The sequence below is a fragment of the Pleurodeles waltl genome, chromosome 4_2 (genome assembly GCF_031143425.1).
Source record: "Pleurodeles waltl isolate 20211129_DDA chromosome 4_2, aPleWal1.hap1.20221129, whole genome shotgun sequence".
Classification (NCBI taxonomy): Eukaryota; Metazoa; Chordata; class Amphibia; order Caudata; family Salamandridae; genus Pleurodeles; species Pleurodeles waltl.
In genome coordinates this window covers 1,057,271,381-1,057,288,703 of record NC_090443.1, presented here as the reverse complement: position 1 = coordinate 1,057,288,703, position 17,323 = coordinate 1,057,271,381, and the positions used below count along the sequence as shown (strand labels likewise).

Here is a 17,323-nt window from a genome sequence, read left to right as displayed (position 1 = left end):
CAATGCCAGGTACAATAGGGCGACCAGGGGGCGGTAGGGTACCCTTATGGATTTTAGGGAGGCAGTAGAAGTACGGACTACAGGGATGGATAGTCTCCAAAAATTCTGCCTCCCTTAAAGTAATCCAGGAATTTCCTTTAGCCTCGTTGACCATACTTTTTATCTAAAAACTACCCTATACATGTAAAATCCCCTACATACACAGTGACATTTGAATTTATTCAGACAATGTTATGTTTTTTGGAGAACGTTACCTAACGGCTATGTATATATGTTCATACATACCAATTGTTGTTATATTTCTTGACTATATATTTTACTACGATTCTTTCATATGTAGTGAACTCTCCTTTGGTCTGAGGTTTACGCGTCCCTATGATGCCCTGTCTCCACATGGGATGGTAAGCCTTCCATGTCATGTCTAATGTACCTGACTATTTCTTCAGGGTATTATGTCTACCACGTTCACTATGGTTTACATTTTTTTCGAGACACCAATGTATGTCTTGTTGTTTGTCTTTGTTTTTGTTTCTGTCTTTTATACAGGGCGACCTACCAATCTACTGACTGTGACTACTAGTCCACGGACTGTAAGTGACCTTCTAGCACTTACCGTTTTGTTTTGTTTTTCAAGGAGAAGTTACAATTTACGGTCCTGATGAAGCGCCATTGGATCAATTTCTGACCGTACAGGCACGAAACATGTCGACCTTCTAGTGTTAGGATAGAACACATTTCCTCCTTTCCTCTTTTTCGGAGTACAGGGGACATCACTCCTTCATTTATTTTTAATCTTGGCCTGACCCTCACTTTGAGCAATTAAATTGAGATACTGGGTGTTCAGAGCCAATTTTAACATATACTTCACTCTCCTTTTCTTTCCTTGTCAGGAGGTACTGCAGACTCCACTGGATCTGCGATCCAACTTTCGGTCTAGTGCCACCACCATCTGTGTGGTGGCCCGTCAGATGTTGCAGTGCCGGTCTGACGAGGAGTTAGCCCGATGATGATGCTTAGCATCTTCTTGTGATGATTGAGGGCACTCCTACTACATTACTGACACTTTTTTCGTCCTCATTGACAGATTTCTCTGGAACAGTGTACTCATTTCATTTATAGGTTCACGTTCAGGGAGAACGTACACTGGACCATTAACCTCCCAGTCCCTCTCTTCTTTTTAGTATCATGTCTCGTACAGACAGGCTGAGAGAGAAGCTTCATGGCAAGCAGCTTGCTTGTGAGTGACTCAAACTCTACCAGAACTATCACTCCTCCTCGCTGGAGTCTCCCAGAGTACTCTGTCACTCCCCTGCAGGTCCACACTCAATCGATGATCACACCTACCATAGTCACTAATTCTGGATATGACCACTCACATCATCATAGGTACCTAAGAAGGAGTGTAATATTTCCTTCCAGGCTCACTAACTGTGGCTGTGACACAACAGGCATGGAAGCCTGTTCGACCTGTCAGCCCTAGGGTAGTCCTCCCCCAAACATTTTGTCTGCTTGCCTTATATTTTTGAATATTCTTTTTGCTGGCCTTATGGCCCCAAGCACTTTACCACTGCTGACCAGTACTAAAGTGCATGTACTTCTTCCTTACACATGGTAACATTGGTGTACACACAACTGGCATAGTCAATGTACTTGTAAGTCCCTTCTGAATGGGAATACCATATACCCATGGCTCAAAAATGAAATGTTACTACTGGGCCTGCAACGCTGATTGTGCCACCCACTTAAGTAGCCTTAAAACAAATCTGAGGCCGGCCACTGCAGAGTCTGTGTGTGTGGTTTGTCTGCCACTTTGACTTGGCATTGAAAAACCTTAAACTCTCCTTTATTACATATGTTGACCCTAAGGTAGGCCCTAGGTAGCCCATAGGGCAGTATGCTATATAATTAAAGGTAGGACATGTACTTTTACGTTTTACATGTCCTGGTAGTGAAAAACTCCCAAAGTCGTTTTTCACTACTGTGAGGTCTACCCCTCTCATAGGTTACAATTGGGAATTCCTTAATACAATTTAAGCTGCAATTCCTGACTGAGAAGGAGTAGCTATTTCATGTTTCATATCATTGGGATAGTAAGGATAAATCATCTTTACTGGTAAAGTTGGATTTAGCATTACTATTTTAGAAATTCCACTTTTAGAAAGTGGGCATTTTTCTGCTCCTACAGCTCTATGTGTTGCAGCCTGTCTCCAATACACGTCTGGGGTGGGTGACATCTACACTTTGTGCATTCTGTCTAGACAGCCACAAACACAGAAAGTTTTGGTGTGTCTGAGTGCTCATCTGCATTCATCTGCATTCTGAGGGCTTCCTGGGCAGGAATGGCAGGAGGGGATGACGCTTACACCTGAATAGACAGTGCCTGTCCCCAGACAAAGGGCTGATCACCCCCTACTGATAGTCTGGAGCCAGGGCTGAGGAAGCAAGGATTCATGTGCACTTCAAAATGCACTTTTTGAAGTCACACAAACTTCAAAGCCACATTTAGGTATAAGTACTGGGCCTGTGACCCCACCAAATCAGAGACTTCTAGATCTACAACTGACCTTTGTCAGAAGAACCTCTGTGCTGCACCAAGGACTGTTACTCTGCTGGACTGCTGACCTAGAAGGACTGCTTTTCTGCTGCTCTGTCCTGCTGCCTTGTGCTCTTTGATCTTGCTTAGGAAGAGCTGGACTCTGCCTTGCACCCCCAAAGTGATCTGCAAGGGCTTGTTGGCTTGCCTCCTGTTGCTTGAGAATTAGGGATATCAAAGTCTCTACTCGTGCTCCTGTGCCGTTTTCACTGAAAGTGGACCCAGATACTTGCTGCAGTGAGAATCAACGCATTGCCTACTGCAAGACATAGAACCGATGTATCACTGCTGTTGCAGGAGGAGACCATCTCATCACATTCAAAGCAGTGCTTCGCTATTGCATTGTCGCTGCATCAGAAGCATAGCATTGAGGTCACTGCTGGGAGAAGTTCACCTGCATAGAGAAAACCGCTGCATCAGCTTCGGAACCAATGCATCAACATTGCATAAAAACCACTGCATCGTTGGCACTCCTGAACGAAGATCAATGCATCCCTTCACTGCATGGAGAAACCTGGTGCATTGGCGTCGGAAGTGACATATCGCAGCACTGGCACTTTGGCTTCAGAACCAACGCATTGCCAGCACGGTGTGAGAAAACTTGGCGCATCTAGTGACTGCAACCAGGATTAAGGTACTTTGCCTGAAGGCCCTGTGTGGATCATGGATCTGGCATGCACTCCATCAAGGGCGGGCTAAACTCTTGATTTTGTCCCAGTCTGGCGCAACCTTAAGCAACCTCTAAAGCTCTATATGTTTCTAGGCACTAGAACTCTTTTATTCTTCTAAAATTCAAATCTTGACTGGTACTTATTAGATTTTTATTGTTTTGGTGCTGTTTTATTCAGAATATAATTGTCTACGATTCTAAATCTGTGTGGAGTTTTACGGTGTTTTCATTGTGTTACTGTATGTGTGTGTTGCACAAATAGCTTACATATTGTCTCTTTGGATTAGCCTGACTACTCTTTGTCAAGCTCCCAGAAGGAGAGCACAGGTTATCTATTAGTGTGTATGTGACTTTCCCTGACTAGAGTGGTGGTCCCTACTTGGACTGGGTGCATACTCCTGACAACTAGAGATCCCTTTTTCTTACAAAGCCTCACATACCAATCCCCAACATGTCCGCTCCAGTGCCAGCACTTTCATGCACTGCCTTTTGATGTCGCAGACTCCTTCCATGATGGGGGTGAAGGGTGCAGACCCCACTATTGGCTGAATGGGCTTCTGTGACCTCTCCTACTAGGCTGTGCTCCGACTGACCTTTTCTGACCTCTCGTTCTAGGTCGTGCTGAGGTCATGCGCTTCCTGCTCTCAGACCAGGGCAGCCACTGGAAAGACGATGAAATCCCCAATCAGAAGTGGGCAGCGGGGGAGGTGGACTTCAAGGAGACAGCGGTGAGTGCCATCTGTGCCCAACCCTGTGGGATGGTGCTCTGGAAGTCCCTCTGTATCCAACTTTGCACTTCCAACCTCTTCCACCAGCCCCTCTGTATCCACGGCTGCTCTTCCAACCTCTTCCATCAGCCCCTCTATATCCACAGCTGCTCTTCCAACTTCTTCCACCAGCCCCCTCTGTATCCAAGGCTGCTCTTCCAACCCCTTCCACCAGCCACTTTGTAGCCAAGGCTGCTCTTCCAACCCCTTCCATCAGCCTCTCTGTATCCAACGCTGCTCTTCCAACCTCTTCCACCACCCCCTCTGTATCCAAGGCTGCTCTTCCAACCCCTTCCCCTAGCCCATCTGTATCCAAGGCTGCTCTTCTAACCCCTTCCACCAGCCACTCTGTATCCAAAACTGCACTTCCACCCCCTTCCATCAGCCCCTCTGTATCCACAGCTGCCCTTCCAACCTCTTCCACCAGCCCCTCTGTATCCAAGGCTGCACTTCCAACCTCTTCCACCAGCCCCTCTGTATCCAAGGCTGCTCTTCCAACCCCTTCCATTAGCCCCTCTGTATCCAAGGCTGCTCGTCCAACCCCTTCCACCAGCCACTCTGTATCCAACACTGCACTTCCAACCCCTTCCACCAGCCCCTCTGTATCCACAGCTGCATTTCCAACCTCTTCCACCAGCCCCTCTGTATCCAAGGCTGCTCTTCCAACCCCTTCCACCAGTCCCTCTGTATCCAAGGCTGCTCTTCCAACCTCTTCCTCCAGCCCCTCTGTATCCAACTCTGCACTTCCAACCCCTTCCACCAGCCCCTCTGTATCCAACACTGCACTTCCAACCTCTTCCACCAGCCCCTCTGTATCCAACACTGCACTCCCAACCTCTTCCACCAGCCCCTCTGTATCCACAGCTATGCTTCCAACCTCTTCCACCAGCCCCTCTGTATCCAAGGCTGCTCTTCCACCAGCCCCTCTGTATCCAAGGCTGCGCTTCCAACCTCTTCCACCAGCCCCTCTGTATCCAAAGCTGCTCTTCCAACCCCTTCCATCAGCCCCTCTGTATCCAAGCTTGCTCTTCCAACCCCTTCCACCAGCCACTCTGTATCCAACACTGCACTCCCAACCTCTTCCACCAGCCCCTCTGTATCCCCAGCTGCGCTTCCAACCTCTTCCACCAGCCCCTCTGTATACAAGGCTGCTCTTCCAACCCCTTCCACCAGCCCCTCTGTATCCAAGGCTGCTCTTCCAACCTCTTCCTCCAGCCCCTCTGTATCCAACTCTGCACTTCCAACCCCTTCCACCAGCCCCTCTGTATCCACTGCTGCTCATCCAACCTCTTCCGTCAGCCCCTCTGTATCCTCAGCTACTCTTCCAACCTCTTCCACCACCCCCCTCTGTATCCAAGGCTGCTCTTCCAACCCCTTCCACCAGCCACTCTGTATCCAAGGCTGCTCTTCCAACCTCTTCCACCAGCCCCTCTGTATCCAACACTGCACTTCCAATCCCTTTCATCAGCCCCTCTGTATCCAACGCTGCTCTTCCAACCTCTTCCACCAGCCCCTCTGTATCCAAGGCTGCTCTTCCAACCCCTTCCACCAACCCCTCTCCATCCAAGGCTGCTCTTCCAACCCCTTCCACCAGCCCCTCTGTATCCACGGCTGCTCTTCCAACCTCTTCCTCCAGCCCCTCTGTATCCAACACTGCACTTCCAACCCCTTCCACCAGCCCCTCTGTATCCACAGCTGCACTTCCAACCTCTTCCACCAGCCCCTCTGTATCCAATACTGCACTTCCAACCTCTTCCACCAGCCCCTCTGTATCCAACACTGCACTCCCAACCTCTTCCACCAGCCCCGCTGTATCCACAGCTATGCTTCCAACCTCTTCCACCAGCCCCTCTGTATCCAAGGCTGCTCTTCCAACCTCTTCCACCAGCCTCTCTGTATCGAAGGCTGCGCTTCCAACCTCTTCCACCAGCCCCTCTGTATCCAAAGCTGCTCTTCCAACCCCTTCCATATGCCCCTCTGTATCCAAGCTTGCTCTTCCAACCCCTTCCACCAGCCACTCTGTATCCAACACTGCACTCCCAACCTCTTCCACCAGCCCCTCTGTATCCCCAGCAACGCTTCCAACCTCTTCCACCAGCCACTCTGTATCCAAGGCTGCTCTTCCAACCTCTTCCACCAGCCCCTCTGTATCCAACACTGCACTTCCAATCCCTTTCATCAGCCCCTCTGTATCCAACGCTGCTCTTCCAACCTCTTCCACCAGCCCCTCTGTATCCAAGGCTGCTCTTCCAACCCCTTCCACCAACCCCTCTCCATCCAAGGCTGCTCTTCCAACCCCTTCCACCAGCCCCTCTGTATCCACGGCTGCTCTTCCAACCTCTTCCTCCAGCCCCTCTGTATCCAACACTGCACTTCCAACCCCTTCCACCAGCCCCTCTGTATCCACAGCTGCACTTCCAACCTCTTCCACCAGCCCCTCTGTATCCAATACTGCACTTCCAACCTCTTCCACCAGCCCCTCTGTATCCAACACTGCACTCCCAACCTCTTCCACCAGCCCCTCTGTATCCACAGCTATGCTTCCAACCTCTTCCACCAGCCCCTCTGTATCCAAGGCTGCTCTTCCAACCTCTTCCACCAGCCTCTCTGTATCCAAGGCTGCGCTTCCAACCTCTTCCACCAGCCCCTCTGTATCCAAAGCTGCTCTTCCAACCCCTTCCATATGCCCCTCTGTATCCAAGCTTGCTCTTCCAACCCCTTCCACCAGCCACTCTGTATCCAACACTGCACTCCCAACCTCTTCCACCAGCCCCTCTGTATCCCCAGCAACGCTTCCAACCTCTTCCACCAGCCCCTCTGTATACAAGGCTGCTCTTCCAACCCCTTCCACCAGCCCCTCTGTATCCAAGGCTGCTCTTCCAACCTCTTCCTCCAGCCCCTCTGTATCCAACTCTGCACTTCCAACCCTTCCACCAGCCCCTCTGTATCCACTGCTGCTCATCCAACCTCTTCCGTCAGCCCCTCTGTATCCTCAGCTACTCTTCCAACCTCTTCCACCTCCCACCTCTGTATCCAAGGCTGCTCTTCCAACCCCTTCACCAGCCACTCTGTATCAAAGGCTGCTCTTCCAACCTCTTCCACCAGCCCCTCTGTGTCCAACACTGCACTTCCAACCCCTTTCATCAGCCCCTCTGTATCCAACGCTGCTCTTCCAACCTCTTCCACCAGCCCCTCTGTATCCAAGGCTGCTCTTCCAACCCCTTCCACCAACCCCTCTCCATTCAAGGCTGCTCTTCCAACCCCTTCCACCAGCCCCTCTGTATCCACAGCTGCTCTTCCAACCTCTTCCTCCAGCCCCTCTGTATCCAACATTGCACTTCCAACCCCTTCCACCAGCCCCTCTGTATCCACAGCTGCACTTCCAACCTCTTCCACCAGCCCCTCTGTATCCAAGGCTGCTCTTCCAACCCCTTCCACCAGCCCCTCTGTATCCAAGGCTGCTCTTCCAACCTCTTCCTCCAGCCCCTCTGTATACAACTCTGCACTTACAACCCCTTCCACCAGCCCCTCTGTATCCAACACTGCACTTCCAACCCCTTCCTCCAGCCACTCTGTATCCAACACTGCACTCCCAACCTCTTCCACCAGCCCCTCTGTATCCACAGCTATGCTTCCAACCTCTTCCACCAGCCCCTCTGTATCCAAGGCTGCTCTTCCAACCTCTTCCACCAGCCCCTCTGTATCCAAGGCTGCGCTTCCAACCTCTTCCACCAGCACCTCTGTATCCAAAGCTACTCTTCCAACCCCTTCCATCAGCCCCTCTGTATCCAAGCTTGCTCTTCCAACCCCTTCCACCAGCCACTCTGTATCCAACACTGCACTCCCAACCTCTTCCACCAGCCCCTCTGTATCCCCAGCTGCGCTTCCAACCTCTTCCACCAGCACCTCAGTATCCAAGACTGCTCTTCCATCCCCTTCCACCACCCCCTCTGTATCCAAGGCTGCTCTTCCAACCCCTTCCCCTAGCCCATCTGTATCCAAGGCTGCTCTTCCAACCCCTTCCACCAGCCACTCTGTATCCAGCTCTGCACTTCCAACCCCTTCCACCAGCCCCTCTGTATCCAACACTGCACTTCCAACCCCTTCCACCAGCCACTCTGTATCCAACACTGCACTCCCAACCTCTTCCACCAGCCCCTCTGTATCCTCAGCTACTCTTCCAACCTCTTCCACCACCCACCTCTGTATCCAAGGCTGCTCTTCCAACCCCTTCCACCAGCCACTCTGTATCAAAGGCTGCTCTTCCAACCTCTTCCACCAGCCCCTCTGTGTCCAACATTGCACTTCCAACCCCTTTCATCAGCCCCTCTGTATCCAACGCTGCTCTTCCAACCTCTTCCACCAGCCCCTCTGTATCCAAGGCTTCTCTTCCAACCCCTTCCACCAACCCCTCTCCATTCAAGGCTGCTCTTCCAACCCCTTCCACCAGCCCCTCTGCATCCACAGCTGCTCTTCCAACCTCTTCCTCCAGCCCCTCTGTATCCAACACTGCACTTCCAACCCCTTCCACCAGCCCCTCTGTATCCACAGCTGCACTTCCAACCTCTTCCACCAGCCCCTCTGTATCCAAGGCTGCTCTTCCAACCCCTTCCACCAGCCCCTCTGTATCCAAGGCTGCTCTTCCAACCTCTTCCTCCAGCCCCTCTGTATACAACTCTGCACTTACAACCCCTTCCACCAGCCCCTCTGTATCCAACACTGCACTTCCAACCCCTTCCTCCAGCCACTCTGTATCCAACACTGCACTCCCAACCTCTTCCACCAGCCCCTCTGTATCCACAGCTATGCTTCCAACCTCTTCCACCAGCCCCTCTGTATCCAAGGCTGCTCTTCCAACCTTTTCCACCAGCCCCTCTGTATCCAAGGCTGCGCTTCCAACCTCTTCCACCAGCACCTCTGTATCCAAAGCTACTCTTCCAACCCCTTCCATCAGCCCCTCTGTATCCAAGCTTGCTTTTCCAACCCCTTCCACCAGCCACTCTGTATCCAACACTGCACTCCCAACCTCTTCCACCAGCCCCTCTGTATCCCCAGCTGCACTTCCAACCTCTTCCACCAGCACCTCAGTATCCAAGACTGCTCTTCCATCCCCTTCCATCACACCCTCTGTATCCAAGGCTGCTCTTCCAACCCCTTCCCCTAGCCCATCTGTATCCAAGGCTGCTCTTCCAACCCCTTCCACCAGCCCCTCTGTATCCAACACTGCACTTCCAACCCCTTCCACCAGCCACTCTGTATCCAACACTGCACTCCCAACCTCTTGCACCAGCCCCTCTGTATCCACAGCTATGCTTCCAACCCCTTCCACCAGCCCCTCTTTATCCAAGGCTGCTCTTCCAACCTCTTCCACCAGCCCCTCTGTATCCAAGGCTGCGCTTCCAACCTCTTCCACCAGCCCCTCTGTATCCAAAGCTGCTCTTCCAACCCCTTCCATCAGCCCCTCTGTATCCAAGCTTGCTCTTCCCACCCCTTCCACCAGCCACTCTGTATCCAACTCTGCACTCCCAACCTCTTCCACCAGCCCCTCTGTATCCCCAGCTGCGCTTCCAACCTCTTCCACCAGCACCTCAGTATCCAAGACTGCTCTTCCATCCCCTTCCACCACCCCCTCTGTATCCAAGGCTGCTCTTCCAACCCCTTCCCCTAGCCCATCTGTATCCAAGGCTGCTCTTCCAACCCCTTCCACCAGCCACTCTGTATCCAACTCTGCACTTCCAACCCCTTCCACCAGCCCCTCTGTATCCAACACTGCACTTCCAACCCCTTCCACCAGCCACTCTGTATCCAGCACTGCACTCCCAACCTCTTCCACCAGCCCCTCTGTATCCACAGCTATGCTTCCAACCTCTTCCACCAGCCGCTCTGTATCCAAAGCTGCTCTTCCAACCCCTTCCATCAGCCCCTCTGTATCCAAGCTTGCTCTTCCAACCCCTTCCACCAGCCACTCTGTATCCAACACTGCACTCCCAACCTCTTCCACCAGCCCCTCTGTATCCCCAGCTGCGCCTCCAACCTCTTCCACCAGCCCCTCTGTATCCAAGGCTGCTCTTCCAACCCCTTCCACCAGCCCCTCTGTATCCAAGGCTGCTCTTCCAACCTCTTCCTCCAGCCCTTCTGTATCCAACTCTGCACTTCCAACCCCTTCCACCAGCCCCTCTGTATCCAAGGCTGCACTTCCAACCCCTTCCACCAGTCCCTCTGTATCCAACACTGCACTTCCAACCCCTTCCACCAGCCCCTCTGTATCCACTGCTGCTCATCCAACCTCTTCCGTCAGCCCCTCTGTATCCACAGCTGCTCTTCCAACCTCTTCCACCAGCCCCCTCTGTATCCAAGACTGCTCTTCCAACCCCTTCCACCAGCCACTCTGTATCCAAGGCTGCTCTTCCAACCTCTTCCACCAGCCCCTCTTTATCCAACACTGCACTTCCAACCCCTTTCATCAGCCCCTCTGTATCCAACGCTGCTCTTCCAACCTCTTCCACCAGCCCCTCTGTATCCAAGGCTGCTCTTCCAACCCCTTCCACCACTCCCTCTGTATCCAAGGCTGCTCTTCCAACCCCTTCCCCTAGCCCATCTGTATCCAAGGCTGCTCTTCCAACCCCTTCCACCATCCCCACTGTATCCAAGGCTGCTCTTCCAACCTCTTCCTTCAGCCCCTCTGTATCCAACTCTGCACTTCCAACCCCTTCCACCAGCCCCTCTGTATCCAACACTGCACATCCAACCTCTTCCACCAGCCCCTCTGTATCCAACGCTGCTCTTCCAACCTCTTCCACCAGCCCATCTGTATCCAAGGCTGCGCTTCCAACCTCTTCCACCAGCCCCTCTGTATCCAAAGCTGCTCTTCCAACCCCTTCCATCAGCCCCTCTGCATCCAAGGCTGCTCTTCCAAACCCTTCCACCAGCCACTCTGTATCCAACACTGCACTCCCAACCTCTTCCACCAGCCCCTCTGTATCCACAGCTGTGCTTCCAACCTCTTCCACCAGCCCCTCTGTATCCAAGGCTGCTCTTCCATCCTCTTCCACCGGCCCCTCTTTATCCAAGGCTGCGCTTCCAACCTCTTCCACCAGCCCCTCTGTATCCAAAGCTGCTCTTCCAACCCCTTCCATCAGCCCCCCTTTATCCAAGGCTGCTCTTCCAACCCCTTCCACCAGCCACTCTGTATCCAACACTGCACTCCCAACCTCTTCCACCAGCCCCTCTGTATCCACAGCTGCGCTTTCAACCTCTTCCACCAGCCCCTCTGCATCCAAGGCTGCTCTTCCAACCCCTTCCACCAGCCCCTCTGTATCCAAGGCTGCTCTTCCAACCTCTTCTTCCGGCCCCTCTGTATCCAACTCTGCACTTCCAACCCCTTCCACCAGCCCCTCTGTATCCAAGGCTGCACTTCCAACCCCTTCCACCAGCCCCTCTGTATCCAACACTGCACTTCCAACCCCTTCCACTAGCCCCTCTGTATCCAAGGCTGCTCTTCCAACCCCTTCCACCAGCCCCTCTGTATTCAAGGCTGCCCTTCCAACCTCTTCCACCAGCCCCTCTGTATCCAACACTGCAACTCCAATCCCTTCCACCAGCCCCTCTGTATCCAAGGCTGCTCTTCTAACCTCTTCCACCAGCCCCTCTGTATCCAAGGCTACTTTTCCAACCCCTTCCACCAACCCCTCTGTATCCAAGGCTGCTCTTCTAACCTCTTCCTCCAGCCCCTCTGTATCCAACACTGCACTTCCAACCCCTTCCACCAGCCCCTCTGTATCCAAGGCTGCTCTTCCAACCTCTTCCACCAGCCCCTCTGTATCTAAGGCTGCTCTTCCAACCTCTTCCACTAACCCCTCTGTATCCAAGTCTGCTCTCCCAACCCCTTCCACCAGCCCCTCTGTATCCAAGGCTGCTCTTCCAACCCTTTCCTCCAGCTCCTCTGTATCCAAGGCTGCTTTTCCAACCCCTTCCCCCAGCCCATCTGTATCCAAGGATGCTCTTCCAACCTCTTCCTCCAGCCCCTCTGTATCCAACTCTGCACTTCCAACCCCTTCCACCAGCCCCTCTGTATCCAACACTACACTTCCAACCTCTTCCACCAGCCCCTCTGTATCCAAGGCTGCTCTTCCAACCTCTTCCACCAGCCCCTCTGTTTCCAAGGCTGCGCTTCCAACCTCTTCCACCAGCCCCTCTGTATCCAAAGCTGCTCTTCCAACCCATTCCATCAGCCCCTCTGTATCCAAGGCTGCTCTTCCAACCCCTTCCACCAGCCACTCTGTATCCAACACTGCACTCCCAACCTCTTCCACCAGCCCCTCTGTATCCACAGCTGCGCTTCCAACCTCTTCCACCAGCCCCTTTGTATCCAAGGCTGTTCTTCCAACCCCTTCCACCAGCCCCTCTGTATCCAAGGCTGCTCTTCCAACCTCTTCTTCCAGCCCCTCTGTATCCAACTCTGCACTTCCAACCTCTTCCACCAGCCCCTCTCTATCCAACACTGCACTCCCAACCTCTTCCACCAGCCCCTCTGTATCCACAGCTGCGCTTCCAACCTCTTCCAAAAGCCCCTTTGTATCCAAGGCTGTTCTTCCAACCCCTTCCACCAGCCCCTCTGTATCCAAGGCTGCTCTTCCAACCTCTTCTTCCAGCCCCTCTGTATCCAACTCTGCACTTCCAACCCCTTCCACAAGACCCTCTGTATCCAAGGCTGCACTTCCAACCCCTTCCACCAGCCCCTCTGTATCCAACACTGCACTTCCAACCCCTTCCACCAGCCCCTCTGTATCCAAGGCTGCTCTTCCAACCTCTTCCACCAGCCCCTCTGTATTGAAGGCTGCTCCTCCAACCTCTTCCACCAGCCCCTCTGTATCCAACACTGCAATTCCAACCCCTTCCACCAGCCCCTCTGTATCCAAGGCTGCTGTTCTAACCTCTTCCACCAGCCCCTCTGTATCCAAGGGTGCTTTTCCAACCCCTTCCACCAACCCCTCTGTATCCAAGGCTGCTCTTCCAACGTCTTCCTCCAGCCCCTCTGTATCCAACACTGCACTTCCAACCCCTTCCACCAGCCCCTCTGTATCCAAGGCTGCTCTTCCAACCTCTTCCAACAGCCCCTCTGTATCCAAGGCTGCTCTTCCAACCTCTTCCACTAACGCCTCTGTATCCAAGGCTGCTCTCCCAACCCATTCCACCAGCCCCTCTGTATCCAAGGCTGCTCTTCCAACCCTTCCACCAGCTCCTCTGTATCCAAGGCTGCTTTTCCAACCCCTTTCCCCAGCCCCTCTGTATCCAAGGATGCTCTTCCAACCCCTTCCTCCAGCCCCTCTGTATCCAACACTGCTCTTCTAACCTTTTCCCCCAGCCCCTATGTATCCAAGGCTGCTCTTCCAACCTCTTCCACCAGCCCCTCTGTATCCAACACTGCACATCTAACCCCTTCCATCAGCCCCTCTGTATCCAACGCTGCTCTTCAAACCTCTTCCTCCAGCCCCTCTGTATCCAAGGGTGCTCTTCTAACCCCTTCCGCCACCCCCTCTGTATCCAAGGCTGCTCTTCCAACCCCTTACCCCAGACCATCTGTATCAAAGTCTGCTCTTCCAACCCCTTCCACCAGCCACTCTCTATCCAACACTGCACTTCCAACCCCTTCCGTTAGCCCCTCTGTATCCACAGCTGCGCTTCCACCCTCTTCCACCAGCCCCTCTGTATCCAAGGCTGCGCTTCCAACCTCTTCCACGAGCCCCTCTGTATCCAAGGCTGCTCTTCCAACCCTTTCCACCAGCTCCTCTGTATCCAAGGCTGCTTTTCCAACCCCTTCCCCCAGCCCATCTGTATCCAAGGATGCTCTTCCAACCACTTCCTCCAGCCCCTCTGTATCCAACTCTGCACATCCAACCCCTTCCACCAGCCCCTCTGTATCCAACACTGCACTTCCAACCTCTTCCACCAGCCCCTCTGTATCCAAGGCTGCTCTTCCAACCTCTTCCACCAGCCCCTCTGTATCCAAGGCTGGGCTTCCAACCTATTCCACCAGCCCCTCCGTTTCCAAAGCTGCTCTTCCAACCCCTTCCATCAGCCCGTCTGTATCCAAGGCTGCTCTTCCAACCCCTTCCACCAGCCACTCTGTATCCAACACTGCACTCCCAACCTCTTCCACCAGCCCCTCTGTATCCGCAGCTGCGCTTCCAACCTCTTCCACCAGCCCCTTTGTATCTAAGGCTGTTCTTCCAACCCCTTCCACCAGCCCCTCTGTATCCAAGGCTGCTCTTCCAACCTCTTCTTCCAGCCCCTCTGTATCCAACTCTGCACTTCCAACCTCTTCCACCAGCCCCTCTCTATCCAACACTGCACTCCCAACCTCTTCCACCAGCCCCTCTGTATCCACAGCTGCGCTTCCAACCTCTTCCAAAAGCCCCTTTGTATCCAAGGCTGTTCTTCCAACCCCTTCCACCAGCCCCTCTGTATCCAAGGCTGCTCTTCCAACCTCTTCTTCCAGCCCCTCTGTATCCAACTCTGCACTTCCAACCCCTTCCACAAGCCCCTCTGTATCCAAGGCTGCACTTCCAACCCCTTCCACCAGCCCCTCTGTATCCAACACTGCACTTCCAACCCCTTCCACCAGCCCCTCTGTATCCAAGGCTGCTCTTCCAACCTCTTCCACCAGCCCCTCTGTATTCAAGGCTGCTCCTCTAACCTCTTCCACCAGCCCCTCTGTATCCAACACTGCAATTCCAACCCCTTCCACCAGCCCCTCTGTATCCAAGGCTGCTCTTCTAACCTCTTCCACCAGCCCCTCTGTATCCAAGGCTGCTTTTCCAACCCCTTCCACCAACCCCTCTGTATCCAAGGCTGCTCTTCCAACCTCTTCCTCCAGCCCCTCTGTATCCAACACTGCACTTCCAACCCCTTCCACCAGCCCCTCTGTATCCAAGGCTGCTCTTCCAACCTCTTCCAACAGCCCCTCTGTATCCAAGGCTGCTCTTCCAACCTCTTCCACTAATGCCTCTGTATCCAAGGCTGCTCTCCCAACCCCTTCCACCAGCCCCTCTGTATCCAAGGCTGCTCTTCCAACCCTTTCCACCAGCTCCTCTGTATCCAAGGCTGCTTTTCCAACCCCTTTCCCCAGCCCCTCTGTATCCAAGGATGCTCTTCCAACCCCTTCCTCCAGCCCCTCTGTATCCAACACTGCTCTTCTAACCTTTTCCCCCAGCCCCTATGTATCCAAGGCTGCTCTTCCAACCTCTTCCACCAGCCTCTCTGTATCCAACACTGCACATCTAACCCCTTCCATCAGCCCATCTGTATCCAACGCTGCTCTTCAAACCTCTTCCTCCAGCCCCTCTGTATCCAAGGGTGCTCTTCTAACCCCTTCCGCCACCCCCTCTGTATCCAACGCTGCTCTTCCAACCCCTTACCCCAGACCATCTGTATCAAAGTCTGCTCTTCCAACCCCTTCCACCAGCCACTCTCTATCCAACACTGCACTTCCAACCCCTTCCATTAGCCCCTCTGTATCCACAGCTGCGCTTCCACCCTCTTCCACCAGCCCCTCTGTATCCAAGGCTGCGCTTCCAACCTCTTCCACGAGCCCCTCTGTATCCAAGGCTGCTCTTCCAACCCCTTTCACCAGCCACTCTGTATCCAACACTGCACTTCCAACCTCTTCCACCAGCCCCTCTGTATCCAAGGCTGCTCTTCCAACCTCTTCCACCAGCCTCTCTGTATCCAAGGCTGCGCTTCCAACCTCTTCCACCAGCCCCTCTGTATCCAAAGCTGATCTTCCAACCCCTTCCATCAGCCCCTCTGTATCCAAGCTTGCTCTTCCAACCCCTTCCACCAGCCACTCTGTAACAAACACTGCACTCCCAACCTCTTCCACCAGCCCCTCTGTATCCCCAGCTGCGCTTCCAACCTCTTCCACCAGCCCCTCTGTATCCAAGGCTGCTCTTCCAACCCCTTCCACCAGCCCCTCTGTATCCAAGGCTGCTCTTCCAACCTCTTCCTCCAGCCCCTCTGTATCCAACTCTACACTTCCAACCCCTTCCACCAGCCCCTCTGAATCCAAGGCTGCACTTCCAACCCCTTCCACCAGTCCCTCTGTATCCAACACTGCACTTCCAACCCCTTCCACCAGCCCCTCTGTATCCACTGCTGCTCATCCCACCTCTTCTGTCAGCCCCTCTGTATCCACAGCTGCTCTTCCAACCTCTTCCACCAGCCACTCTGTATCCAAGGCTGCCCTTCCAACCTCTTCCACAGCCCCTCTGTATCCAACACTGCACTTCCAACCCCTTTCATCAGCCCCTCTGTATCCAACGCTGCTCTTCCAACCTCTTCCACCAGCCCCTCTGTATCCAAGGCTGCTCTTCCAACCTCTTCCACAGCCCCTCTGTATCCAACACTGCACTTCCAACCCCTTTCATCAGTCCCTCTGTATCCAACGCTGCTCTTCCAACCTCTTCCACCAGCCCCTCTGTATCCAAGGCTGCTCTTCCAACCCCTTCCACCACCCCCTCTGTATCCAAGGCTGCTCTTCCAACCCCTTCCCCTAGCCCATCTGTATCCAAGGCTGCTCTTCCAACCCCTTCCACCATCCCCACTGTATCCAAGGCTGCTCTTCCAACCTCTTCCTCCAGCCCCTCTGTATCCAACTCTGCACTTCCAACCCCTTCCACCAGCCCCTCTGTATCCAACACTGCACTTCCAACCTCTTCCACCAGCCCCTCTGTATCCAAGGCTGCTCTTCCAACCTCTTCCACCAGCCCCTCTGTATCCAAGGCTGCGCTTCCAACCTCTTCCACCAGCCCCTCTGTATCCAAAGCTGCTCTTCCAACCCCTTCCATCAGCCCCTCTGCATCCAAGGCTGCTCTTCCCACCCCTTCCACCAGACAGTCTGTATCCAACACTGCACTCCCAACCCCTTCCACCAGCCCCTCTGTATCCAAGGCTGCACTTCCAACCCCTTCCACAAGCCCCTCTGTATCCAAAGCTGCTCTTCCAGCCCCTTCCATCAGCCCCTCTGTATCCAAGGCTGCTCTTCCAACCCCTTCCACCAGCCACTCTGTATCCAACACTGCACTCCCAACCTCTTCCACCAGCCCCTCTGTATCCACAGCTGCGCTTCCAACCTCTTCCACCAGCCAATCTGTATCCAAGGCTGCTCTTCTAACCCCTTCCACCAGCCCCTCTGTATCCAAGGCTGCTCTTCCAACCCCTTCCACCAGCCCCTCTGTATCCAACACTGCACTTCCAACCCCTTCCACCAGCCCCTCTGTATCCAAGGCTGCACTT

The 17,323-nt window shown here is 53.7% G+C and overlaps 1 protein-coding gene across 1 annotated transcript in view; it reads left to right on the top strand.

The window, feature by feature from the left end:
• The window catches only part of LOC138293750 (glutathione S-transferase P 1-like), a 133,602-nt gene that overhangs the window by 17,737 nt on the left and 98,542 nt on the right, over positions 1-17,323 (top strand). The window contains exon 3 of the mRNA XM_069233090.1: positions 3,879-3,991. Within this exon, the coding sequence (XP_069089191.1) occupies positions 3,879-3,991 (113 nt within the window). The remainder of the gene's footprint in view (positions 1-3,878; positions 3,992-17,323) is intronic.